A 27889-nucleotide genomic window follows, 5' to 3' on the forward strand; every position below is an offset into this window, starting at 1 on the left:
GACCCTCTGGCTCACGCAAGGTGTTCTGCCATGGCGTGCCGTGTTCCTCTTCCAGCTCGATCTCTACATCTTATCTGAATGCGCTTTGGCCCTGGCCTTGATTGTTGACTGGGCGGTGTGGACCAGCCGTAAGTCGTTTTCTGAAATTCGTCTTCTTACCGTGTCGTCGACCCCGAGTGAGGTCAACCTTCTTGACAACCTGCTGTTTGAAAGGGGTGCATCACGCCCCGTCCAAATTGAACTTAGGCTTCTACGTGATCGCATGGCAAACAATACCATCTTTACTGCCCAATCGACTACCTAAATCGCCGAGGAGTTGATATATACCTCCAAGAAATCATATGGAATTACCCATCTTATCATCATATTTGACAAGTAAACCTGATACTGGCTTATTCTTTATATCCTAAGGTATAGTAAAGCCTTTTATAATAAATTAATATTACTAGACTAGATTAATAATATCTTATAGGATATTATTATATTATTCTATTATACTATATAATCTTTATATTTAAAAGAGACTATAAGGCTATTTCTATATATATTTTTACTTATAATCTTTATATAAAATCTTTTTATTTATAATCTTTATATTTATATTTATTTTATATTCTTTATTTAATTTATAAATTAAATTAATTAATATAATTTATATATATATATATATTTTAATTTATATATAAATAAATAATAATTATTAAAATATTAATAGCTATAAAGAATAAATTTATATAATATATTTATATATTAATTATTATTTTAATAATAAATTTAATATATATAGGCCTATTAATTAGCTATTTTATTATAGCTTTTTATAATATAAAGATATTTTATATTTATAAAGTATAAATAATTTAAAATTAATATTAAAGCTAATTAATTTTATATATCTTTTTTTAATATTAATATTAAATATAATATTATTAAAATTAAATAAAGCCTTAAATATAATTCCTTATAGTTTTTTAATATATAAGATTATAATATAGCTAAGGCTAATAATAAAGTCTCTTTAAGAAATATTTATAATAGCTATATTAAGTATAATACTTTATAATTTATAAATAATAATTATATATAAAATAATTAATAGGAATTATTTATATATATAAAGATTATTAATAATAATATACTTTTACTTAAATTAAAAAATAAATATAATTTTAACTATCTTAAGGTCTTTAAGGCTAAAGTAAAAAAGGCTAAAGTAATTTTTAAACCTAATTATAATAATCTTAAGAGACTTATATTAAAGATTAATAATATTAAAGTAGCTTTATTTCTAATTAATATTTTTAATAATTTCTATAGTATTATTAATAAGGCTAATAATAATCTATAGATTTTCTATAAGTATTATCTTTATATTAATATAAAGTAAAAAGACTTTATATAAATTATTAATAATTTAAGAGTTAATATTATTTCTAAAGCTATTATTATATATAGTATTAATATAAATAATAAGTATATTAAGTTTCTTTATATAGTTTTTATTATATTTATAGACTTATTAATTAATTATATAGATTTATATAGCCTTATTAAAGGCTATAACTTTAATAATAAGAAGAATTATTTATACTTTTATATAAAAAAGCTTTTAATAATTAAATATAGGTTTATTTTATTAAAGTTCCTTAAGAGTATTTTAAAATTTAGCTTAATTAATACCTTATTAATATATAACTTATTAGAGTTTAATAATATAAGTAAAAGTATAATAAATATTAAAGCTTATAAGATTTAAAGTATTATTAAGTTCTTTAAATATATATAAAGGCTTATTTATTATAAATAATAATTAATAAAAGTCTTTTAATAAGAAAATACTTTAATTATTAAAGTATTTATATTAATAAAGTAAAAAGAGTTAATAAAGTCTAGTATTAATATAATAGAAAGTCTTAAGATTAATTATTAATTTTTTATTAATAATAATATACTTTATATCCTAGATAATTATTTAAAGATTAATAAGCTTATTATCCTTTAAGAGAATAAAAGAAATTATTTAATAAGATATTAAAAATATAGAAATAAATAAAGAGTTTATTTATTAATTATATTTATAGTAATATTAATAAGAGCTATTTTTATAATATATCTTAAGTATTAACTATTTAAAGTAAAAAAACTATATAAATTAAAAAAGACTTTTTAATATTACTTTAATTATTAATTTAAAAAAAGAAAAGTAAAAGAATATTATATATAAAGTTAATTATATTATTAAGATAATTAATAAATATATTATATATAAAGTATTACTTTAAATTAAAATTCTTAATAATCTCTAGATTTATTATATTATTAATTTCTTTAATATAACTTTCCTTTAAACTTTTTAATACTTATTTTTTTAAGTTATAAGATTTAAATATTTATTAATATATATTAATTAATTTACTATAATATTAATTTCTTAATTATTAAAGAACTTAATATTTTTAATATTAAGATTATTTTAAAGTAATTAAGTTATAATTTTTTATTACTTTTTTTAAGAAATCTTATTATTTTTTTTATTTTTATTTTCTTTAAATTTATTAAGATTAAGCTTAAGAGTTTAATTATAGTAATTATAAGGATAAGTATTAGTATAAATATATTTATAATACTAATAAGCTTAAAAGAATATAGGGAATATTTTACTCTTAATAGTAAATAGCTAATTATAATATATATAAGAATAATAGAAAGTTAATTTAATTTTACTATAGTCTTTATACTTATTTATATTAATCTTTAAGTTATACTATAAGAAATGAAATAAGATTTAATTAGCTATATAAAGAAACTTATACTATAGTTAAGGTTAATAAGTAAAGTTAATATATATAAGAAATTAAAAGTAACTATATTCTTTCTATTAAGTAGGTTATTTAAAATACTTTTAATATTAATTCCTTAAAGTATATATAGTATTTTTACTTTTAATAAGAATAAAGTTTATTTATTAATAGTAATCTAAAGAATAATAATTAATTAATTAAATAATATATATACCTTATTATAAGTTAAGGTTAAATAAGAGGTAATAAACCTCTTAGGTAAATTAGTCTTATTTAATAATTAAGTAATTTATAAATTTTATAATAAATTTAACTAGCCTATAGCTTATATTAACTCTAGAAAGAATTACCTTAATAATATTATTAAAAGTTTTAATCTTAATTTTACTTTTAAAGTAATACTTAATAATATAGTTAATTACTATATAAATACTTATATATAGAAAAGTATTAATATTTACTAGCTAGAATATAAGTAAAGTCTAATTATAATTATTTAATTATATATTATTTTAAAAGCTATTATATATTATAAAATAAAGATTTAAATCTATAGTAATAATAAATTCTTTATATTATTTATAAGGAAAATAAAACTAATAATAGGTCTTATTTATAAGGTAATTATCTTAATCTTATTAATAGTATTAATAGTATTATATTATATATTAATAATATTATACTTAATTAATAACTTTTATAAGGTTATAAAAGGTTAGCTTAAGTTTAATAGTAATTAATAGGTTAATATTATATTAATTTCTATATATATTAAGGTTATAGTTAAAGGTAGAAATATATTTTCTTTAAAAGTTAATAAAGCCTTAGTAAATAAACTTTATATTTAGATTATTAATATTTAAAGTGTCTTTAAATTAAAATAGGCTATAAGTATAAGTATTACCTTAAGTTTACTATTTATATTAAAATTAATATTCTTTAACTTTAAATTTTAACTTAATAATATTATTTAAAAAGCTAATAAAGTATATATAAAAATACTAAGTAATAATATAAAGATTATACTTAAGATTAAATATTATAATATTAACTTTCTAGTAATTATTTATAGCTTATTATTCTTTATAGTATAATATATATTTCTAAAGAGATTCCTAGTATAAATTAATAGCTAAAAATATAAAAAATATAATTAAATACTTAAAACTATATATATATACTTTAAGCTAATATTAATATCTATTTTAAAATAGCTAGGTTTTATAAAGACTGCCTAAGTAATAAATAATAAAGTTTAATAAAGATTAAGCCTTAGGAATATTAATATTAAAAGTATAATATAGTTATTTAATATTTATATTCTATTAATTATTTCTTTTTTTAATATAGTAAGAATTATATTAATTAATTTATTAATATATAAAAATATTAAAAGTAATAAAAGGAATTATAAATAATAAATAAATTATCTATTATAATACTTTATAAGATATTTAATATAATTAGTATATATAATACCTTATTAATATAGTTTAATAAAATTAGCTTACCTATTTAAATATAAAGTTAAGAAAGTAAAAAGAGAATTACTTATAATTAATTAAATTTATTAAAAGGTATACTATAAATATTTAATATCTTTAAATATATTTAATAAGCTTTAAGTAGTAATTAATATATATTATTAGTCTAATTACTTTAAATTTAAGTATATAGTATAGAAAGATCTATTTATTAAGTAATAAAATTAAGTATAACTATAGCCTCCTAGTAATCTATAGATATATTACTATTTTACTATATATTATTAAATTTATCTTTAATATTAATATTATTTATAATCTTAATTACTAATTAGTTTAAAATATCTTTATCTTTTAATAATTAATTAAAAGACTACTTATTAATAATAATATTATAATATCTAGGATAATTAGCTTATAAATACTTAAGCTAAATATAAATATATAACTATTATACTTAAAACTGGTTTTTAAATTAATAAACTATATATAGTTAATTTAATTAGTTTTAAAGTTATAAAATAATAATATTAAGGTTATAAGGGAAAAGAGATAGCTAGTTATATATATAGCTAATATCCTTAAGAAAGTTAATAATATACTTATAGTATTAATATTATTAACTATAATATATTATAATCTATATATATAGATAAACTTATATATATAATATCTCTTTAACTTATATAAATTTAAGTAAATAAGCTAGGACTTTATTAAGATTAAAATTATTTTTAATAGACTAGAAAAATAATTAACTTTTATATTAATTATTTTATATAGGTTTATATAATACTTAATTATATTAGTAATAAGATTAATAAATACTATTTACTAAGTTAATATTAAACTACTTAATTTTATAGTATAAATAGTACTTTATAATTTACTTATTTATATTATTTTATTAATTCTTAAGTAATTATTAATCTTAAGTAAAGAGGTATAAGTTATTAAGTTATTTATTAAAGAATAAATTAAGTTTAATTTTAAGCTATACCTAGGATTAAAATAAATATTATATATAACTGAGATTTTAATTATTTTATAAAGAAATAAAATACTTAAGAATAGTAAACTTTAATAATAAAATAATATTATAAAGCTATAAGGCTATACTTTTTAATAAAGTTTAATAAAATTAACTTTATATTAAAGAATAAAAGCTCTATTAAAATTATAATAATATTATATACTTTCTTCTTTTTTATTTAATAAAATTACTAAGAAAAAAGATATAAATTATTCTACTTTAATATATAATATACTAAGTTAACCTAGATTATAATTATAATATTAATTATATATTACCTTATAATTTAATTAAAAGATAATAGCCTAATAGCTAGGTAATATATATAGTATTTCTAGTATACTTATAGCTAGATTATTAAAGCCTTATATATAACCTTAATTTAATTCTAAGGTCTATATACTTTTATAATAAGGGGATTAAAATATATCTCTATAGGATAATTACTATTAATTAAAGATAATATAATATTAGCTATATTTAGCTATAAAATTCTATAATTCCTTAGTCTCTTTATCCCTTAAAGAGACCTATAGTAAATTTAATAAGAAATATAATAATTTAATATAATATATTACTATATTAAAAGTAAGACTAACTTTATAAAAAAGTAAACTGCTTTTTAAAATATAATAAATTAATATATATTATAGTTTATAAAACTAAGGGTTTTTATTTAAATTATTAAAGATAAGTATAAGTATTCTAGGTAATAAGAAACTCTATTTAAGTTAGAGTTAAATAAAGAAATTTATATATATAGTTAAGAGTTTAATATAAAGTTAAAAAGCTAAAGTAAAAGCTAATTTTATTAATATTATAAATAATTAAACTTAATTATATACTTAATCTCTTACTATATTATATAATTACTATAATCTCTTATAATTATAAGTATTAGTAGTTTTAATAAAGATTAAAATAAATATATTATTTACTAAGGGTAATAATATTAATTTTAAATAGAATCTAGAGTAATTAAAAGTAATAAATTAAATTTAAAATAAGTTTAAGAAAAAGCTATAAATATATTTTTATTACCTTTATAATACTTAAGATAATAGTCTATATAGTATATATACTTATTATTATTATTTTTAATAAATTAATAATAAAGAAAAGGTTTAAAGTAAAATATATAGACTTTTTCTTTAGTATTTAAATTATAATTTTCTTTACTAAAAGTATAATAAATATATATTTCTTTCTTATATTATATATAAAAAGAATAGTAGAAATTATAAACTTTATATATAAAGTAGCTATTTTTATTATTAAGTTTATTACTAATAGTAATTATAGCTTACTATATTATTAAATTTTATTTTTATAGTATATAATTATATTATATAAATATTTAGAAAAGTTTATTAAAAAATAATATTAAATCTAGTTTTTCTTTAGTATATTATTATTAATAGTAATCTTATTAAATTCTTAGCTAAAGATATATTAATATAATAATATAAAGTAATAATAAATATTATTTTACTTACTTAAATTAAGCTAAAGCTTATTTAAGTATATTATTAAGATTTAAATTATATTAAAAGAACTTTATTATTCTTTAAGTTATTTACTATATAAAGGAGCTAAGGATTCTATATAATATATTAAGATTTAACTATAAATTAAAAGATTAAAGTCTAAATATTAAAATAATAGCTTATTATATTATATTTAGCTAAAGACTAAGAGTAATAAGTATATATTAATAAATGCCTTAATACTCTAGAGATTAAATATTACTAATAGTATATTTATATCTATTAATAAAACTATAAAATAAGGCTTAAAATTAATTAAATACTTATACTTAAGAAAAAGAAATTAAAAATATATATAATAAGAATTTAAATACTTATAAGAATATTAAATTATTTTTAATATACTAGATATTATATTATTAACTTAAATATATTTTTCTTATTTATAAAGTAAAAAAAAGAAAATACTTTTTTATAATAATTATATTATTATAAACTTTATAGAGGAATTTATATATAATTACTAGGAGATTAATTATTACTATTATTATTAAGAGGTAATAGTAATAATTAAAGTATCTTTATAGTAATTAAAGCTATAAAAGGCAGTTTAATAGTCTTAAAGTTATAAAGAAATAATATAGTTAAAGGTATTAATAATAAAGCTTATTATAAAGTAAATTAATTAAATTAAAAAGTAAAAAGTATAAAGAGGTAGAAAATATATTACTATATAATTTTAATAAGATTATATTAATATTTATTATTTTATTATATTTATATTATTTAATTAATAAGTAAAAATAAAAAAAAGTAATTAATATAGATTTAAATTAATAATCTTTATTTTAAGCTAATTTTTAAGTAATTTTTAATTATATAATTATTATTTATTTCTATTTTTATAATAATATTTTAATTTTTAATTATAATATTTTATATTTTTTTTAATTAAAAAGATATTTTTATTAATTCCTTTATACTTAAGCTTTTAAAATAAATAAATTAGCTTAATATAAGTTAATACTTATAAATAGCTAGGTTTTATTATTTAAAGAATACTATAAGAATACTATACTTATTTATATATAAGATTATTATTAAAAAGGTAAAGAAAAAATATTAAAAGAAAGTAAATAAAGTCTAATAAGTATTTTAAAGGGTAAGTTTAAGTAATAAATATTTTATAGTAAAAAAGGCTACTCTTTATAATTAGTAAATAGAAAAAAAGCTATTTAATTATTAGACTATTATAAAAGCTATTTATATTAAATTTATTACTTAAAGATTAATTTTATAATTATAAGTTATATAGCTTTTAATTAATTAATCTAGCTAGTAATTATAATATATAATTATATTAAGCTATTAATTTACTTTCTTACTAAAGGCCTTTTATATAGAAAGTATTTTCTTATTATACTTAATAGCTTATATATTTATAATTAATTAAAGTTATAATTAATCTTAAAGACTATATTATTATTATTATTAATAACTTATTATATTCTTTACTAAGTATAAAGTAATAATAAAAAGTACTTAAACTTAATAAAAGCTAAAGATAAAAGTAATAAGGCTTTACTATAAAGAGTATTAATATATCTTTTATATTCTCTATTATAATAGGACTTAGAGATAGCTAGGTAGATTCTTAAAGGTAGAACCTATATTAATATAAAACTAAAGCTTATTCTTTTCCCTAAGGGACTATAAGATTTTTAAATAAATCCCCCTAGAATAAATCTTAATATATAGCTAAGAACCCTTTAAAGATTATAAGTTTAAACCTTATTATAATTATACCTCTCTTTATAGTTAATAACCTTAGTAATTAAAAGAAATATTTAAATTATTTTATTAATTAATTAATAGTATTAATTAGCTATTAAATATACCTTTTTAATTTAATAATAAGCTTAATTATAATAAAATTTTATAGAAATAAATAAATAAAAATATATACTTTTCTTAATTATAATAAATCTCTCTTAAAAGGCCTTTTTTTTTAAGCTTTTTTATTTTTCTATTATATTTAACTTCTTAGCCTTTCTCTTATATTTATAATAACTTATTAATCTCTTTTAAATATTTCTTATTTTCTTTTATATATCCCTTTAATACTTTTATAATATTTTTATAATATAAAAAGAATATTACTACTTATAAGTATATTATTAATATATAATTCTAATATATTATTATCTTTACTTTAAGTAATACTTTTTATATATATTATTTTTATTCTATAAAAGATATTTTAATTAAAGCTATAAAGAAACCTTATAATTAAAAACCTATTAAAGTCTTTTTATTTTTATATAAATTCTTCTCTTTTATATTTTTATATTATAATTACTATATTAATAAAGGATATATATATAAACTATAAGTAACTTAATATAGTTTCTTATATAATTTAAAGATTAATTTAATAAGAATAATATATATTTTCTTTTAATTAAAAATACTATTAACTTTCTCTTTTTAAATAAGTATATTTATTATTTCTATATTATAATAAATAATATAAACCTAGATTTTAATTTAATTTAATACTTACTTTTTATTAATATTTACTAAAAATTAATAAAAATTACCTTAAATCTTTAAAAGGCCTTTAATATTTATCTTTTTATTTATACCTAGGAATATTAATTAGATTCTACCTATAATAAATATATTAATTATATTAATTATTATATATATATTTTAAGCTATTATTAATTTCTTACTATTTAAAATAGACTTTACTTTATTAACCTTATAAATATACTCTTTTTAAAGGTCTTTAAGTCTATTTTATTAATAACTTATTATAATATAAAGTTACTATTTAAGATTAATATAACTTTTCCTATTTAAAGCTATTTAACCTTATATACTCTATTTAGCTAATAGCCTTTAAGGGCTATTTAAATAGTTTAGCTATTATTTTAAATAAAAATACTTAAATTAATAATAATAATTAAATTATTTAAACTTTAAAGAAAATTCTTATTTAAGTTTTTAATACTTTTTATAGTATTTAAGGGATTATTTAAGCTATTATCTTTAGTAATTAAGTTTAATTTAATAGTTTTTATTTTATATTTTTAGCTTTTTAAGCTTTTTTTATACTTTAATATTAATATTATTTACTTTTAAAGTATTCTTTAATATACTTTATTTAAATTATAAAGTTATTTATAAATAATTTTTTACTTTTTCTTAAAGTTTATATTTATTTTATTTTACTTTTTCTTATAATACTTCTAGAAACTCTTAATAATCTTTAAAGTATATATTATATTACTTTTATTTACTTATTAATTATATTTATATAGTTAATCTTTTTATTTAACTAGAAAGTAAATAATCTTTTTAATCTTTTTCTATATAAATATATTTTTAATTTCTTATTTATTTTTATTTTCTTTTAAGTTTAATATTAAGAGTATATTTTCTTTATTTTTAATTTATTTTTACTAAGGTTTAAGGAGGCTAATATAGAATATATTATAGATTTTATTATACTTTTTAAGTAATATAAATTAATATACTTATTTCTTTATTTTCTTAAGGATTTAAAATAATTTAATAAAATAAAATATTAGCTTTTTCTTTTTTTCTTTAAACTTAATATTCTTAATAAATAGCTTAATTAATTATCCCTTTTTAAGTAATATCTTTATATATTTTCTACTATAATATTTATTCTAGGCCTTAGTAATATTTTACTATTAGATTTTTATTTTTTCTTATAGGTTTTAAAGCTTATTTAATCTAAGGTTTATCTCTAATATTTCCCTTTTTATAATTAAGTCTTTTTAATAAATATAAAAGTTAATATTATATTTAAAAAGTATAAAAAATAAAAATACTCTTATTATAATACTTTTTATATTATTATAAATAAATTTAGCTATATATAGTAAGGCTATTTAATTTATTTAATCTTTAGCTATAAAATATTAAAAATAATATTTAAGTATTTAATTTATATATTCTATTTACTTATTAATTTAAAAGTAAAATGCTATTAATAGTCTTTATAGTATATATAATTTATAATAAAGGTTTAATTAAAAGGTATTTATAAATATAGCTTTTTAATTAAAGATAATACTATTTAATAAGCTATAGTATAGCTTAATTTCCTTATAAAATAGAGTTATTAGCTTTAAAGTATTAATCTTTAATAATATAAAGAAAAAGAAATAATATTTTAAAAATTAATCTATAATTATAAGGATAATATTAATATATTTATTTTTATATATAATAAAGAGTAACCTAGTAATAAAGTCTATTAATAGCTATAATATAGGTTAAAAAAGTATTAAAAGTAATTTAAAATAATTATAAGGCTTATATTTAAAGGTAATTACTCTTTAATATACTTTATATATTTTAATATATTTATAAATATCTTTTTTTATATTTACTTAATATAGCTTTTATTATAATAAATAGAAGGTTTAATTTACTTTAAAGTAATTTACTAAGAGGTTATTATAATAAATAGCTAAAAGCTTATTATATAAAGCTATATTCTTAAGTATAAATATTTAATTCTTATACTTTAAAAGTCTATTTATACTTATAGTTTATTTAATTAGTTTTTAAAGATAGTTTTTCTATAATATAGTAATTTTATATTTATAAGTCTTTTAATTTATTTTCTATAGGGAAATAATAATATTTAATAAGGATTTTAATATTATTAACTAGTAAATAGATTTATTAATAAAAAGTAATTAATTATTAAGTATAAGTATTTAAGGTATAATAGCCTTAGTTTATTTATTTTAATATTTTAAGTTTAATAACTTTTTTATACTTTTTCTTAAGGGAATTAATACTTTCTTAAGTATTAGTAAGTTTATAGGTATTTTTTATTATTAACTTTTAAACTAAATAATTACTTAGATCTTTATTATCTTAGTTTATAGTATAAGGATTAATTCTTAATTCTAGGGTTATTTTCTTTTATATTTAAGCTTTCTTAAAGGTTTATTAATAAGGTTTATCTTTTCTATATAATATTTAATAATAAAATTATATAAAGTAAAGTATAAGTATTATCTAGCTTATCTCTTATTTAGCTATAAATTCTTTATAAATCTTTATAAGTTATAGTAATTACTTAAGATCTTTATTTAATATAAGGCCTTTTTAAAATAATATTATTAATATTTAAAGGATTTTATAATAATAAATAGCTTATAGTTTAAGGTATTATAATTAAATTCTATAGCTTTAAATTTATATAATTAGAATATAATAAAGTATTAATTACTATCTTTATTAAATTAAAATAGAATTTTAGCTATTATAAAACCTAAAGTATTTATTTTTATATAGATTTTCTTCTTAAGGTTAAAGTAATATAGTAAAAAGGCTTTCTAGAATATATTAATTAAAGATTAAAATACTTTCTTTTCTTTTTTATTAAAAATTATACTTCTTAGTTTTTTACTATTTTTATTCTTTTTTATTAAAGCTATAAAAAGATTAATAATATTTAAATATTTATAAATAAAATATTAATAGAAATTATAAAATCTTAAAAATATTTATATTTTATAAAAAGTCTTTAATTCTTTTTAATTATAAATAGTTTTTATTTATAAAGGATTTATTAAAATACCTTTAATAGATAATATAAACCTTAAGTATTTTACTTTAAATTAATAAAAACTATACTTATTAAGTTTAATATAAAGCTTTACTCTTTTTATTCTCTTAAGTATAAATTAAATATATTTAATATATTCTTTTTAAGTCTTTAAGAAAATAAGTATATTATTTAAATATATAATATAAATAATATTAACTAGGCCTAAGAAAGCTTAATATATATAATATTAAAATATAGCTAAAGTATTAATTAGCCTAAATAGTATAATTATATATTTAAAATAGTTATAATAAGTATAAAATACTATTTTCTATTTATCTCTTTTTATAATTTTAATTTTATAATAAGTATTTTTAATATTAATCTTAAAAAGGTATTTTACTCTTTAGATCTTATTAAAGATCTTTATTATTAAAAGTAAAGAATATTAATTCTTTATTAATACTTTATTAAGCCTCTTATAGTCTATATAAAGATATAAGGTATTATCTTTTTTAAGTATAAATAAGATTAAAGCCTTAAAAAGGCTTTATAAAGGATAAATATATCTTATAGCTAGATTATTATTAAGATATTAATATAATTTACTTAATTTTACTTAAGATAATAAGTAAATAGATTTATATAAAAGTAATTTTCTTAGAATAAGTTTAATATTATAATTAATAAGTTTATAATTTAATATTATAATTACTTTCTTTAATAAAAAGATATTAATAAAGTCTTAAAGCTTTTTTAGCACTTTAAGGCTACCTTAAGGCTTATTTTCCTTATTATAAAGAATAATTATTATTTTTTTAATATTAATAATAATAAAGACTTTTACTTTATTTTAATATTCTTATTTAAATTATTATAGCTTAAGTATTGTTACTTTTTATTATTTATATTTAAATTACTATTTACTTAAAGAGTAATTTATAATAATATTAAGATCTTTTAAAGTATTTTCTCTTAATAAGAAAAATTCTTTAATAAGGTTTAAGTCCTTTTTAACCTTAATATATATATAGATAATCCTTTTAACCTTCTTATTATAATTCTTTAATATAATTAATATAAGCTAGGTATATTTTATTTATAGTAATATATTATTAATAATATAAAAAGAAGGCTTATTAACCTTAATAGGTTTAAGCCTTTATAAGATAGTAAATTATTTATTAATTAAATTAGCTTTTATATTTAAATTTAAAATTATCTTTATATTAAAGGTCTTTTAACTATAAATTAAATATAAAGTAATAAAGGCTTTTTTAACTTAAAGTTTTAAGAATATAATTAGTAAATAAGTTATTTTATTAACTATTTCCTTTTTTTTTAATAATTTTAAATAAAATAATTATTTTTCTTAAGGTATTAAGAAGTAAAGTATTCTTTATTATTATAATTATAATAAATAAATTACTTTTTTATTTTTAAGTTAATAAGATTTTTTTATTTTATAAAGTATTAATACTTTATTAATTTAAATACTTAAAGGCTTTAAGTATAATTTTTAAAGTTATTTTATAATTAATAAGATTCTTAATTACCTTAGTTTTAATATCTTTTTTAGCTTTTATTAAGCTAATTAAATATTAATTCTTTTAATTATTTCTTATTTTTACTCTTTATAAAGTCTTAAAAGTATATAGCTAATATAATTATTATTTTATAAATATTTAAAATCTTAAGAAAATATAAAGAAATATACTTTTAAAAAAATAAAAATAGTTTAATATAAAATAATAATACTTATTACTTTTTAAAAGGCTATAAGAAATTCTTCTTAATAAAGTTTAAATATTAATAAAAGTCTTAAAGAGATTAATTTTCTTATTATTTTATATACTTTAGCTATTTTATTAATAAAGGTTTATAATTAATAAAGTTTTTAATTAAAAAGAATAATTATTCTTTAAAAGTTTTTTAATTTTTCTTAGTATTTTTATAGAGATTCTTAAGGAGTTTATTAAAGTATTAATTTTATTTTATTCTTTTTTCTATATTTATATTATCTAGAGTAATAAAAATCTTCTTATAATCCTTTTAATAATACTTCTTTATACTTATAAAGGCTTAAGTTAGATTATTTAATTATATATTTTTTTTAAAAAAAATAATAAAAAAAATTAATTAAATAATATTCTAAATATAAATTTTCTTTTTATTATTAAAAATAAAAGCCTTAAAGTCTTAATAAGATCTTAAGGCCTTTTTATAAGATTTTTTTCTTTTAATTAATATAAAGAGTTTTTATTTTTTCTTTTATAATATTATAAGTTTTTTTAATTAAGCTATTTATAGCTATATAATTTAAGTTATTAAAAATATATTATTTTATTCTTTTATAAAAAAGTTAAAAGTTAATAAGCTAGCTTTAATTAAATAAAGTATACTTTTATATATAAGACTAGGTTTATTATATAGATTCTTAAGTATAACCTTTTAAACTATAAAATTATTTAAGGGGTTCTTATAAATAGATTAATTATAAGTTTAAGCTATTTTTAATTTAAATAATTACTTAAAAGAAGCTTTAAAATTATAATAAGACTTAAAGGTAATTAAGTAAATTCTTAAAAATAAAACCTATATTAATATAAAACTAAAGCTTATCTCTTTCTTTAAGGGACTATAAGATTTTTAAATAAATCTCTCTAGAGTAAGTCTTAATATATAGCTAAGAACCCCTTGAAGGTTATAGGTTCAAACCCTATTATATCTATATTCTCTATATTCTCTATATCCTCTATATCCTCTATATCTTCTATATCCTCCCCCCCTCTCTTATAACTAAGGATTATTATTTAGTTATATACTAATAGAAGGTATTTTAAACTTAATAGAAGCTAAAGAAGAAGGTAATAAGGCTTTACTATAAAGAGTATTAATATATCTTCTATATTCTTTATATTTTCCCTCTCTTTATAATTAAAGATTATTATTTAATTATATATTAATAGAAATTAGTTTTACTTATAAGAGATATAATAAAAATTAAATTTATCTATATTATTATTTAATATTAAAAGCCTAAAGCTTCTTTAGTTAAATAGAAATAAAAATAGCTATAATATCTTATAGATTTAATTATAGGAATTAATAGGGATATATAATACTTTTACTATAAATATATAACCTTATAGATATATAACTTTTTAAGCACTTTAATTAGCTAAGCCCTATATTTATTAATATACCTTAACCTTTCTTCTTTAATTAATTATTCTTCCTATAAACACTTATATATTAGCTAATTAAGATAATTCTAATATTATTATTAATACTATAGATTATTATCTTTATAATTTAACCTCTTAATAAAGTTAATACTATATTATTATTAAATATTAATACTTTAATATAATAATAGTCTTTATATATTACTAATTATATAACTTTAAGTCTAAGTTATTTAATATAGTAAAGCTACTTTAAAAATATATTTAACTTAGTAATTAATATATTTAATTAAGCTAATAGTATAATTTTTATTTACTTCTTTTAATAAATTTATTACTATTTTATTAATATTATTTTACCTTTTAAAATAATTAATAGACCTTTTTTATTAATAGTATACCTAGTATTAATAATTCTTATAAGTTTAAAGATATTAATACTCTAGATAATATCTTTACTATAGTCTTTAATTAATTCTTAATTATATTATTACTTTATTATTCTAGACTTAAGTTATTATTTAAGCTTTAATATAACTATATAATAACCCTCTATAATAACTTTTCTTATAAAATAAATTAATAAAATATTTATTAAGTATTTATTCTTAGATTAAAAATTAATCTTTTTTAAGGCTTTTTTTATAGCTTATTAAAAGTAATATAAATATTTATAATACTTAAGGTAAAATTCTAATATACTTTAAGGCTAGTTTAAGATATTATTAGTAATAAGTAATAAATAATAAAGTAATACTTTAAGTTCTTTAATATTATATATAGTTAATAAGAAAGATAAGGCTATTTTCTTTTAAATATTAATAAATATAATTTACCTTTAGTATATTCTTTTTATAAAAGTTAATACTTTTTAGTTTTTATTCTTTTTTTATTTAATTTAATTAAAAGCTTCTTTTTATAATAATTTAAATTCTTATCTTTAAATAAAATATTAAATTTTTTAATTCTAAATAATTTAGTCTTTATAGAGAATACCTTTTATAAGAATATTTAATTCTTTATAAAAAAATATAGCTTTAATATAATAAAGTATAATAAATACTTTTATAAAAGATAGTTAATATAGTATTCTATTTAATATAATTAATATAAAGATTTTTAATTAAATAAAGGCTTTAGTTTTTATTAAAGAAAGTTATAAAAGTATAAATATAAGTAGTTAATTATTATAAAGGCTTTTAAGGAAAATAAATAGTTTCTCTATTAATATTAAGATATAGAATATTATACTTATAATTATTCTCTAAGTAAAATATTATTAACTTATTTATTTTATTATTACTTTATTTCTTTAATTAAAATAATTATTAAATTTATTAATTATTAAATTAATATTTAAGTATAAAATATATAAGCTATTATAGAAAAATAATATCTTAAGTTAATATTTATATAATAAGATATTTATAATACTTAGGCTTTAATAAGTTAAAAGAAGCTTATAAGCTATTTATTTATTATTACTTTACTTAAGCTTTTTAATAAGTAAAAAGTTCTTTATATTATAAAGTAAGTATTAAATAAGCCTAGCTATCTTTTAGGCCTTATTTAAATATTCTTTTATTATATCTAGATATAGAAGTAATTCCTAGAGGTAATTAGCCTTAATAATATATATAATATTAATTAATTTAAGCTCTTATTTTTCTAAGTAATTAAGTAAACTTATTTTAATATAGTATTTAATATTACTTTTAGTTTTATTAATAATAAATAATAAAAAAGATTTTAATTTCTTATAAAAAGTATTTTTACTTTTTTATTAAAGTATTTAATATAATAACTAGCTATTATTATTATAAACTTTAATAACTTAATAAAGGCTACCTTAAATAATTAATTTCTTAAGGTTTAATAATAGCTTTATATTTATTATATTAACTTTAATATTTTTTTTTAATTAAAATAAAAATAAATTAAAAACCTAAAGAATAATAATAGCCTAAATATTAATAAAATAAATAAACTTATTAAATCTTAAGCTATTTTAACTTTATATAATTATATATTTATTTTAATTAAATCCTTTTTTAAGATTCTTTATACTTATTAAGGGGTCTTTTAAATATAAAAATAAATTCTTTTTATAAAAATTAAAGAAATATATAAAAAAATATAAATTACTTTCTATAAGGAGTTTAATAATTAATACCTTATTTTATAGTATTTTTTTAATATTTATATATTAGTTTATACTTAATAGGCCTATTATTTTATTTATAAATACTTAAACTATAGTATTTATATAACCTTAAATATAAAGGCAAGTAATAATAATATTAAAAGCTACTTATTAAATAAAATAAGCTATCTTTATAAATTAATAAAAGTAATATAAAATATATTATATAATTAAGAGTATAACTTTAAAGATATTTATAAGAATAATAAGGTTCTTTAAGATTATAAATTCTTTAAGTTAAGCTTTAATTACTTAAGTAAGCTTTAGTTTTTTATATTATTAAAGTATTTAAAGCTTATTAAGAGTTAATATTAATAAGTATATAAGGTATTATTTACTAGAAAGAATTTTAATCTTAAGCCTTTTAATTTATATATAGATAAATACTCTATTTTAATTAAACTTAATATATTATATTATTATATAATTTACTTATATATATATTTTATAAAAGCTTTTATAAAATAGAATATTTACTTTTATTAATAACTTTATAAAATATTCTCTTAAGATCTATATTAAAAAATCTTTAATTTAAAGATTATTATATCTTTTAAAAAGTAATTAAAGAATATAAAATAAAGAGTATTAATAGACTTTATACTTTTTATAATATCTTAAGAAAGTAATTAGGCCTTAGTATTTTAACTATAAGTATCTTAGTCTTAAGTATCTTAGTCTTAAGTATTTAAGTCTTAAAAGAAAAAGTATAATTATTTACTTAAAAGCTAGAATAAATTAACCTTAAAAAAAGAAAATAAAAACTAAGAAACTATTATTACTTAAGGGATTATAATAAGTAAAATTATTTATATTAAGGCTAGGAATACTATAGGTATTTATATAAGTAAATAGAGAATTTAAATAAGTATATAAAGAATAAAAAGTTAATAAGAATTATTATAAATAAATAAATATAATATATATTAAAATTAAATTTATAATCTCTTTAATATATCTTTTATATAAAACTAAACCTAGTAATAATCTTTTTTCTATAGTAATAGTAAGATTATTAAATAAGATTATTCTTTATAGAGATTATAGAAGTATTAATAGGGTAATATTTCTTTAATTAATTAAATTACTTAAAAAGTTATATATTTATAAAGTTATATATCTATAGTAAAAGTATTATATATCCCTATTAATTCCCTTAATTATAATTATAATAAATTAAGAATTAAATAGAAAAAAGGATAATAGTAATACTATATAGATTTAATTATAATTATAATAAATTAAAAACTAAGCTAGAAAAAAGGTAATAATAATATTATATATATTTAATTATAATTATAATAAATTAAGAATTAAATAAAGAAAAAGATAATAATAATATTATATAAATTAATTATAATTATAATAAATTAGAAATTAAATAAAAAAAAGATAATTATAGTAATATTAATAAGATTATTTAGCCTATATTTAATTATTAATATTATTATTAATATTATTATTAATATTAAAATTATAAAAAAATATCTTTTTTATAATTATATAAATATAATTAATATATTTACTTTAATATAAATAATTCTAATTAATAATTAAATATTTATTATTTTATTAATATTTAGCTAATTAATAAATTAATATAATTTCTAGAGCCTTATTATATTAGATTTACTTTAAAGAGATAAAGCTAAAAGGTATACCTTCTTACTCTATTCTCAGTATATACTCTTCTCTAGACAGCTTTGCCTAATGATAATGTATTTGCGGCGCCAGTTGGGTCAAGAAGAATTGAACCTTTTCGATCGTCATTCAGTCGTATAAAATAATGTGGCCAGTGTCAACGACTTCAAGAATATTGATCAAATTGCGAACCCCGACTTGACAACTCTGATCGGCGTACGTGGCCAGCTACCTCTACGACCCGAACCTTTACACGCGTTTCAAGAGATCCATGTTGTCCTCGACCACGAGGACTTGGACACTCCTGGGTGGGACAGTGATACTCGCCAAATTCTCGCATATCCACTATTCACGTCGGAGCAGTATCGCGAGTTACAGTGGTGGTAGACCTACCACCCAGACGCGAAAGTCACAGTTTATTCTGCCCGAGATACCATGGAGGAATTCATTGAAAACGGTGGCCACAGTTTATTTCTTATGGAAGGTGCTCATATGGGAGCATTCATCGTCTCTGCGATCCATCTCGGGCAATATGGATTGTCGCCTGACTTTATCATTGGCACTTTTATCCGCAACCCTTCAATAATCAGGGAAATGAAACACATGTTGACTATGCAAGGTCTTCTATCGGATGGGGGTCTTGCATTGAAAGACCAAGTGGCCGATGTGTTCCACTCCATGCTACCTCTAGTGCAGTATAACTATCGTGTTACATGTTTCTGGCACTGGACTCTACTACAAACGCTTGTCGCGTTAAGGTCCAGTTTACGGTAATGCTGGGACCTTATGAAATTTACGGATTTATCAATCCACAAGAGACAGGAAGTGCAGCAATTAAAACCATGATCAAATGCTGCCAAGGTCATGGAAGTAACCTTGCTAGACGGGGTGTTACATGGCTCGCCCTCGGGATCACCAAGTACTGGCTTGACCCGTCTTTGTGGTTGGCTCATTGTCGAATAATTAGAGACAAAATGCACTCGTACCTCATCAATTTATTGTATGTGACAAGTGTTGATGTTGATGATAAGGAAAGAATTCTTACAATCACTAGATTAATTTTGCAGGCAGTCAGGTAAAGGCTTTGTAGACCTACCTACGGCTGGTGACAGGTGCCAACAAAAAAAAACCGAGTATCCTCCCAGGCGCTCCAACTCCTTCCCACTCAAACTCCCTCCCACTCAAACTTCCTCCATCTTCAACACCACAACAAAACCTTTTCACAACGGATACCGACAAATACACTCTATCCTCAAACTTTCGAAAATGTCCATGACAGAAAACCCCATTGCCCGAAAAGCAGCACGAGCTTGGGTTAGCCAAAGTTCTGACGCCAACATCGATGAGCTCGTAGGGTACCTACATAAGCCCCCGAGCAATGACTGGAGTGCCAAAGACGAGGCCGATGTCGAACAGATGTGGTGGAATTCAGATGCCAAGGACGCAAAGGAGATGATCGGCCCAAACACTCATTCAGAGCTATTGACTCTTTTCAAGATCTGTCTTCGTGTCCGCGGCTGCACTCCAACGCAGCTCATCTCACCCTTGACTAACCTACGATACCTCCCGACGGTAGGGGCCACAGGACCATCTTGCTGCCTTTACTCGAACGCCTTTTGCAAGGCCCTTTCGACGATACTCGTTCATCCGTGCATGCGGAAGGGCAAAACAAGTGTCATTTTGACCCTCCAGTACGCGATCATGACTCGCATTGATGACTGCACAGTATGGGCGCAATTACGGTCCCGGATACAGACAATGAGATGCCCAGCGATCACGCAGACCGTCAATAGGGTCATAAACGAGATCGAGTCAGGTCTTATGCCGCGCCTGCACGCTGTTCATAGGGACGTCCGATCTCAAGTGTTGTCGAGGGGGGAAACGCCATCGCAGTTGTCAGTGTTGCTTTGTCAAATCGGCGAAATCGTTCTGCGGAATGCAGCAACGGCTGTACCCTCAGAGCAGAGCATTTCCGTCCAATTCGGCCGAGAGGTCCTTCCTCTCACTCTTGAAGACTTGACAGTCGTCCAGACGGCCATTGACAGTATGGAATGGCCCGAAGGTTATGGAAGCTTTGCTTGCACAACAGCCGAAGCCTTGTTCAGCTACAACCTCACGGACACACGTCGTGATATCCCTGGAAGGGATACCCTGGCTGATTTCTTTGAGCGGGGTCATAAGCAACTGCTTCGTGATTGCTTGCCAGAATACAGGCAATGGAGGGGAAAGCGTTCTCGACAAGACAAGGAGGACTCTCAGAACCAGAGTTTCTCTGACGTGGAGAACTCTGAAATATCGAGTATTTCTGACGTGGAGATGGACTCAGACTGTGATTACTGGCAGGGTCGTCTGCCCCCCGACCCTCAACCATCGACAGAGGTCATCATCGAAAGTGATCCGCAGTCACCTGAGCTTGCCTCTGCTATGGACACTACCCAATCGCCGTGGCACCCTCTGGGAACACTTGAGCAGATTCCCGGACAGACTACCGCATTATCCATCTTGCAAGAAGTTCCGCTATTGAGGAACGAGATAAGGGAATTGAAACAGAAGGTCCAAGACCAATCCGAAAAAATGCAGGAGCTGGTTCAATCGAACAAGATGCTGGTTGAGAGAATTGATGATTTACTAGCCAGAGTTCGGATCCCAGACACGTCGCAGCGCAGAGTTATATATCGATGATGGCCCGCGGTAATGACCCCAAGGCCCGAGAGCGATGAACTCGATACTATCGAGACGAGACTGATGCAGACAAAGTCTCTACAACACCAAGGCCACTTACTTGGTACTTAAATTGAACCAGTAATCTAAGTAAATAGAACAAATCACATTGAATGTATCATACAATCGAAACCTGCCGTGCAGTAGCCAAAATATTAACTATATTAGTTTCTTATCGCTTTTGGTAATCTGTCAACTCTAAATCTTCCACAAAAATCTAAAACAATGTGTACATCAATCGCTTCCACCAGGGGAATGTAGCAAGTTCTGCTCTCCAAGCGTTGATAGAATCCCAATCATGTTCACGTCGTCCGGTGTCGATATCAATCTTGTCGATGCTGATCCAGCTCGTTCGCTTCCAGATGACACCTCCAGCCCAAAAGGCCAAAACAATGGGTAGACCAAGATATTGCATAAAGAAATCTTCAACTGTTCCCATACCCGACTCGCCGACAGGGGCAACAATGGCGACATAAAACTGTGGCGCGTTAGTGGTTGTTCAAATAATCAAACGGAACACTTACCTGGGCAATGAGAATAACAACAACAAAAATCAAACCAACCCACGATCCATAAACACCACCAATAGCTTTGAAAGGGATTTCATCAAGGGTGTGTCCATTGTACTTCCAGGCAGCTCTGAATCTGATGTGCGCGAGACAAATGGAGCCCCAGCAAACAAGCATAGCCAAACCAGACAAAGCCAAAAGCCAATCGAAAATAACAGGACCAGCCGCGTCGAGGTTCAGGAAAGCAAGACATCCAAAAGCAATGATGAATCCAACAGATGGCAAAGGTCGACCTGCGCGATCAACCCAGGTAAAAATCTTGGGGGCAAATCCTTGCTGCGCGAGAGCAAGAAGCGTGCGAGATCCACCGTATACTGAAGCGATACCGAGAGACAAGACGGATGAAAGGATGACGGCGTTCATGTAATGATCGAGACCCTTGAGGCCAGAATATTTTCCAACAAGAACAAAAGGTGATGCAGCGCTGTTGGAATAGGAGCTTGAACTCAAGAGATTTTCGTCGTTGCAGCTGACCAGCATACCGACGAATAGCAAGGCAACAATGTAGAACAAGCAAATTCGCCAGAACACCTGCTTAATCGCTTTGGGAACTGATTCGGTTGGGTTTCGAGATTCAGCTGCAGCGAGTCCGACGAGTTCAGAGCCTGCAAAAGAAAACGCCGCCGTAACAAAAACAGAGCAAAATCCTTTGAACCCATTTTTGAAAGCCCCTGGATCCTGCCAGAGCTTGAATCCTTGGTACGTGTCGTAACTACCGCTTGAAGGTCCTCCGCCGCAGACAAGTACGAGAGCGATGATCATAAAGATGGAAATGGACGTAAGTTTGAAGCAAGCAGCCCAGAATTCTTCTTCCGCGTAACCGATGGTGCCAAACATGTTGAGAATGACGATAGCAGCGAGAAATACAGCGATCCAGATACCGGGGTTCGAGTCAGGGGCCCAGTACTGAATGGTGATGGCGCAGACTGTTAGTTCCAGGGGAAGCGTGGCGGCCCATTGAAGGCAGTAGTTCCAAGCCATTGCGAAGCCAAAGGCAGGGTCGATGAAGCGTGCTGCGTAGGTGTAGAAACCTCCAGAGATGGGATACATGACGGCTAGTTCACCCATTGCGTAGACGACGTTGAAAACCATGACACCGACGAGGAAGAAGTCAATGAATAGAGTAGCAGGGCCCTAGAAGGTCAGTTTTGTATCTCAGTGAAAGGTTCATCATCACTTACACCCTTGCTCAGAGCAGAACCGGAACCGACAAAGAATCCAGCACCGATTGATCCTCCGATAGCAACCATCTGAAGATGTCGAGGCTTCATCTTGCGATCCAACTCAACAAGACCCAAACCATAATGCTTTCTCGTGAACGACTTTGCATTGAGACCTGTTCTGGTCATGAAATCATCCTGCTCATATTCTTCTCCCGTAGCGGTAAACGTCTCCTTACCAACAGGAGCTCTCTCGTCAACATCTCTCACAACACCCTTTTCACCCACGACGGGAGCATCACTAGTGACTTTTTCGACAGCCATATTGAAGAATCTGGATATAAGCCCAGAATGAAAGAGACAGAGAAGGACAGAGAGAAAAAGTCTGGATATGGCCCCATTAAAAAGGATCTTTGTTGAAATGCAAGCCGGTTCTATTTCGCCCCATAGTAAAAAAAAAAACGCCATTAGTGAAGTGGGTTCCACAGATTTTTTACATGGTTCTGTCTGACTCTTGCATTTTTCTCTTACGATATAGAATAAATTCGCTATCGACAAGTTTAAAATCTCCACGATCTAAAAGGGGGTTGCTCTATTTCCCCGGGTGTTGACTTTGTTTCTTTACGTAAATCTCCATGGGGAAGATGGTGAGGTTATCTACAGAATTTGTATGTGGAGAACATCTCCAACTGAGAGGCAGAATTTGGAGACCAATCTCCACACAGAGATTTGGAGAGGGACGACTCTTTCTCGAAGAGAAGGGTTCAATAACAGGCGAAATACAGTCTAATATTTACTATGGTAGTAAAATACATCTGGTTATAGAGACGTCGATCTTGATTGATTGATAGTTGATCTCTCTTGTTCAACGTAGCTTCGGATAGCTTCGGCCCGATCAAATAAAAAACGTTTCATCGTAGTGGTTCGACGCTATTTTGCCACTGAAGATTCAGAACGACATGCTGTAATTTAGAATTGTCTATTGATACTGATTACTTTGTCATCAATTGATTCGACAAGTAAATACCTATCGCATCAATTACGTTACTCCAATAACTAAACAACCCAGCAATGACAAGATCCCTGTTCTTTTCATAACGTAAATCAAGCGGCTCAAGCCTCAACGGATCTTCGTGGTGGAGACTAGGCTGAGGCTTATTGGACTTGCTATTCCCGTTGCCTGCCGTTGAACCATGTGGATTAATCGATACGGTGATACCCGCGTCTAGTGGTAGCAGAAAAAATGACCTCCCCAGTCTTAGGTTACAAAAATAAATAGTCTAAGAGCTATAGTCTAAAGAGCATAAAGTGGTCCACGAATTTCGTCCTTAGGCTTACGACGGCCAATTTTTCTGATACCCTGAGGGTCGCGTCAAAGTATGGCGACAAATAAGCCTTGAATGATTAAAACCAGAGATTGCAATTATGTTATTTGACATTCCCAGTATCTTGGGATAGCTTCAATATGCCTCTATATGTACGCAAACCCACAACTCCATAATGTACAAGGGTATTAAGTCATCATCGCATCGGCCTTAGCTTGAGCCGCTCTACTATGCTCCTCGTAAAACTCCAGCGTCAACGCAGCCAGAAACCCAGGAATACACCCCTTCTCCCTAACCCAGAACCCAATCTGATCACTTATCCTTCTCGCGAAATCACTTCGTGGACCGCCGCCGACCTTCATCGTGCCGCGCTCGCCATCAAACACAATCGAGTTCTCATGCTCGTCTGTCTGCGATGGGTAGAACGTACTCTCGACTCGCATCTTTCCGTTGGGGATAAACGTCACGGTCCAGCCGAGCGTGGAAAAGATGGCTTCTTTAAACTCTTGAGACTTGGAACCCCAGACTTCCTTCAGACGACGGGTGCGCTTCTCGGCTGATGCTGTTTCGGCCTTGGCTGCTGTGATTTCGCGCTCCATTGCTGCGAGGACAGAGGTAGGAATCATGGGCGACGAAGATTTGCCGCGTAGTGTAGCTAAGAGTTCTTCGTTCTCCTTCTTGAGAGCTTTAAGTGTCGACCGTTTGATGGCTTCAAAGTCTGATGTGGGGTTGGACTTGAGCGACAAGACGCGTGTTTGCGTTGACTGCTTAGCAGCCTTTAATTGCTCGCGACTGGTAGACAAGTCCTTCTCTAGTAGAGAAATCTTGTTCTTGGCCTGGGTCAACTCCTCCTCCAGCTTACGCTTCTTCCTTGTGAGCTGTCCAAGCTGTTCTTGAGTGCTGTCATCCTCCACTCTCGATCGCTTGCTGCCTGTAACGGGTTGGGGGGCGCCTGTTGATGAAGGCTCAAGAGACGACAGCTCGGTATGTAGTGCTTGGACCTCCTTCTTGTACTGGTCGACAAGATCTTCAAGTTCTTGGACTCGTTGCACTCGGGCTTGGTCGAATTGTTCGGGCTGAAGCGTCTCGTCCTCGGTATCGAAAGTCTTGAGTTGGGCGCGAAGGTATTCGACTTCCTTGACAGCCATAACACGCTGTCGCTCGAGGCGCATACGAACCTTGTCGGTGTTGGTTGCGCTGGCTGCGGTCTTGGATTTCTCGACTTCGCTCTTCAATTGGGCCTTTTCGTCATTCAGAGACTGGATGGTGTTCTGTGCAGATGTAATTTCGGCTTGTAGTTGGCCCACTTTCTCGACGTAAGATGCGTTGCTGAGACGCTCCTCTACCAAAGCTCTTGCGACAGCTTCTGGTGAGTCGAATTGTGATTCGTCGGTCTCGGCGGCGTTCTGAAGGTAAGCAGACCAGGCCAATCGTTCGTCTTCAAGTCGTTGTCGCTGGATGCGGGCTTCGGCAAGCTCTGCTTCAATAATCTCCGCAGTCTCCAGTCTTCGTTGTAGGGTTCGCTTCTCTTCTTCGACAATTTCGACTGCTTTGCTTAATGATCGCAAATGCTTCAGCTCAGACAGCTGCTCACGGTTCGTGGACTCAAGGTTTCGAATGTGCTGAACTTGTTCAGTAAGTTCCTGTCGGATAATCTCCATCGTCTCTGCATCACCACTTTGTGCCTTGAGTCGCAAAACATCAGCCTCCAGGTTCGCGATTTGTCCATCCCTCTCAGCCAATTGAGCTTGTGTCTGCTGCAGAGCATTCTCTCGCTGCTCACTCTCGTCCTCAAGTTCTTTGACTGTCTTTTTTGCAGCTGCAATCTGCATCTCCATATCGGTAGCCTTGCGGTCGGCGATTCGTGCAGCTTCGTCCTTGGCAGCGGACAGATCCTCAAGCTGATCCTGAAGCAAGCGAGCCTCATCCTCTGCGTCACGAGCCTTGCGCTCTAGTTTCTTTTTATCATCATCGACCGACTCTTTGATTTGTTCTAATTCTTTTCGCAGAGCTTCCGCTTGCTCGACTGCTTTCTCGCGTTCGGCTTCGGCAGCTTGGCGCTTCTGGATTTCATCCTGTGTCTCCCGACGAGATTGCTCAACCTTGCTGCTGCTTGTCGAAAGGGCAATCTCTTTTTCTTGCTCGGTCGTCTGCAGGCGATACTGTAGAGTTCCTATCTCTGCTTTCAACGCCTCCATCTGGCGCTTGTCTTTCTCAGACTCGTCCGCTTCAGGAGGCGGCATGTTCTCCTTATGACTTTCGCGCGAACTGGGGCGGGCGGTTTCTGGGGCTAGACTTGTTCGAGAGGCAGGACGAGGTAGATTGGATTCGCCGGTGAGGAGGTTATAGGATGGCTGAGTGCTTGCGCGAAAGGACATCTGGTCGCGGTTAGACAGTTGTTTTGTTTGTTTTGTTTTGGATGAACTTACCCTGGAGTTTCGCAGCGACGTTTGCGGACGATCCAGGTTAGAAGTACTGGCCCTGAACCTGTTGTTAGTTACGGGAGTTCTGCGGCTTCCACGCCCATCGTTGTTATTGGGCGTGTGCGCGCGCATCGTGGTGATTGTTGGGTGGAGTTGTCTGTATGAAATCGCGGTCGCAGATGTTTTGTTTAGATCACCATCGTGTTACGGTGTCACGTGATATTTCCGGACCAGCTTTAGTCTATTGGAGGC

At 24.2% G+C, this 27889-nt stretch overlaps 3 protein-coding genes across 3 annotated transcripts; 1 reads left to right on the plus strand and 2 right to left on the minus strand.

Moving 5' to 3' along the window:
• Window positions 1-20705: 20705 nt before the first annotated feature.
• FPOAC1_007823 (uncharacterized protein) lies at window positions 20706-22121 on the plus strand (the record flags this gene model as incomplete). The annotated part of the gene is made up of 1 exon (XM_044852273.1): window positions 20706-22121. The coding sequence occupies one exon, from the start codon at window positions 20706-20708 to the stop codon at window positions 22119-22121; it is 1416 nt and encodes a 471-aa protein (XP_044704943.1).
• A 256-nt stretch (window positions 22122-22377) lies between these two features.
• Window positions 22378-24213, minus strand: INDA1_3 (Amino-acid permease inda1; the record flags this gene model as incomplete). The annotated part of the gene is made up of 3 exons (XM_044852274.1): window positions 22378-22638; window positions 22685-23863; window positions 23911-24213. 3 exons carry the CDS (start codon window positions 24211-24213, stop codon window positions 22378-22380), a joined length of 1743 nt encoding a protein of 580 aa, XP_044704944.1.
• Window positions 24214-25402: 1189 nt separating this feature from the next.
• On the minus strand, window positions 25403-27769 carry FPOAC1_007825 (uncharacterized protein; the record flags this gene model as incomplete). The annotated part of the gene is made up of 2 exons (XM_044852275.1): window positions 25403-27592; window positions 27644-27769. The coding sequence occupies 2 exons, from the start codon at window positions 27767-27769 to the stop codon at window positions 25403-25405; spliced, it is 2316 nt and encodes a 771-aa protein (XP_044704945.1).
• Between the last annotated feature and the right edge of the window lie 120 nt (window positions 27770-27889).

This window comes from Fusarium poae, chromosome 3 (assembly GCF_019609905.1).
Source record: "Fusarium poae strain DAOMC 252244 chromosome 3, whole genome shotgun sequence".
NCBI lineage: Eukaryota > Fungi > Ascomycota > Sordariomycetes > Hypocreales > Nectriaceae > Fusarium > Fusarium poae.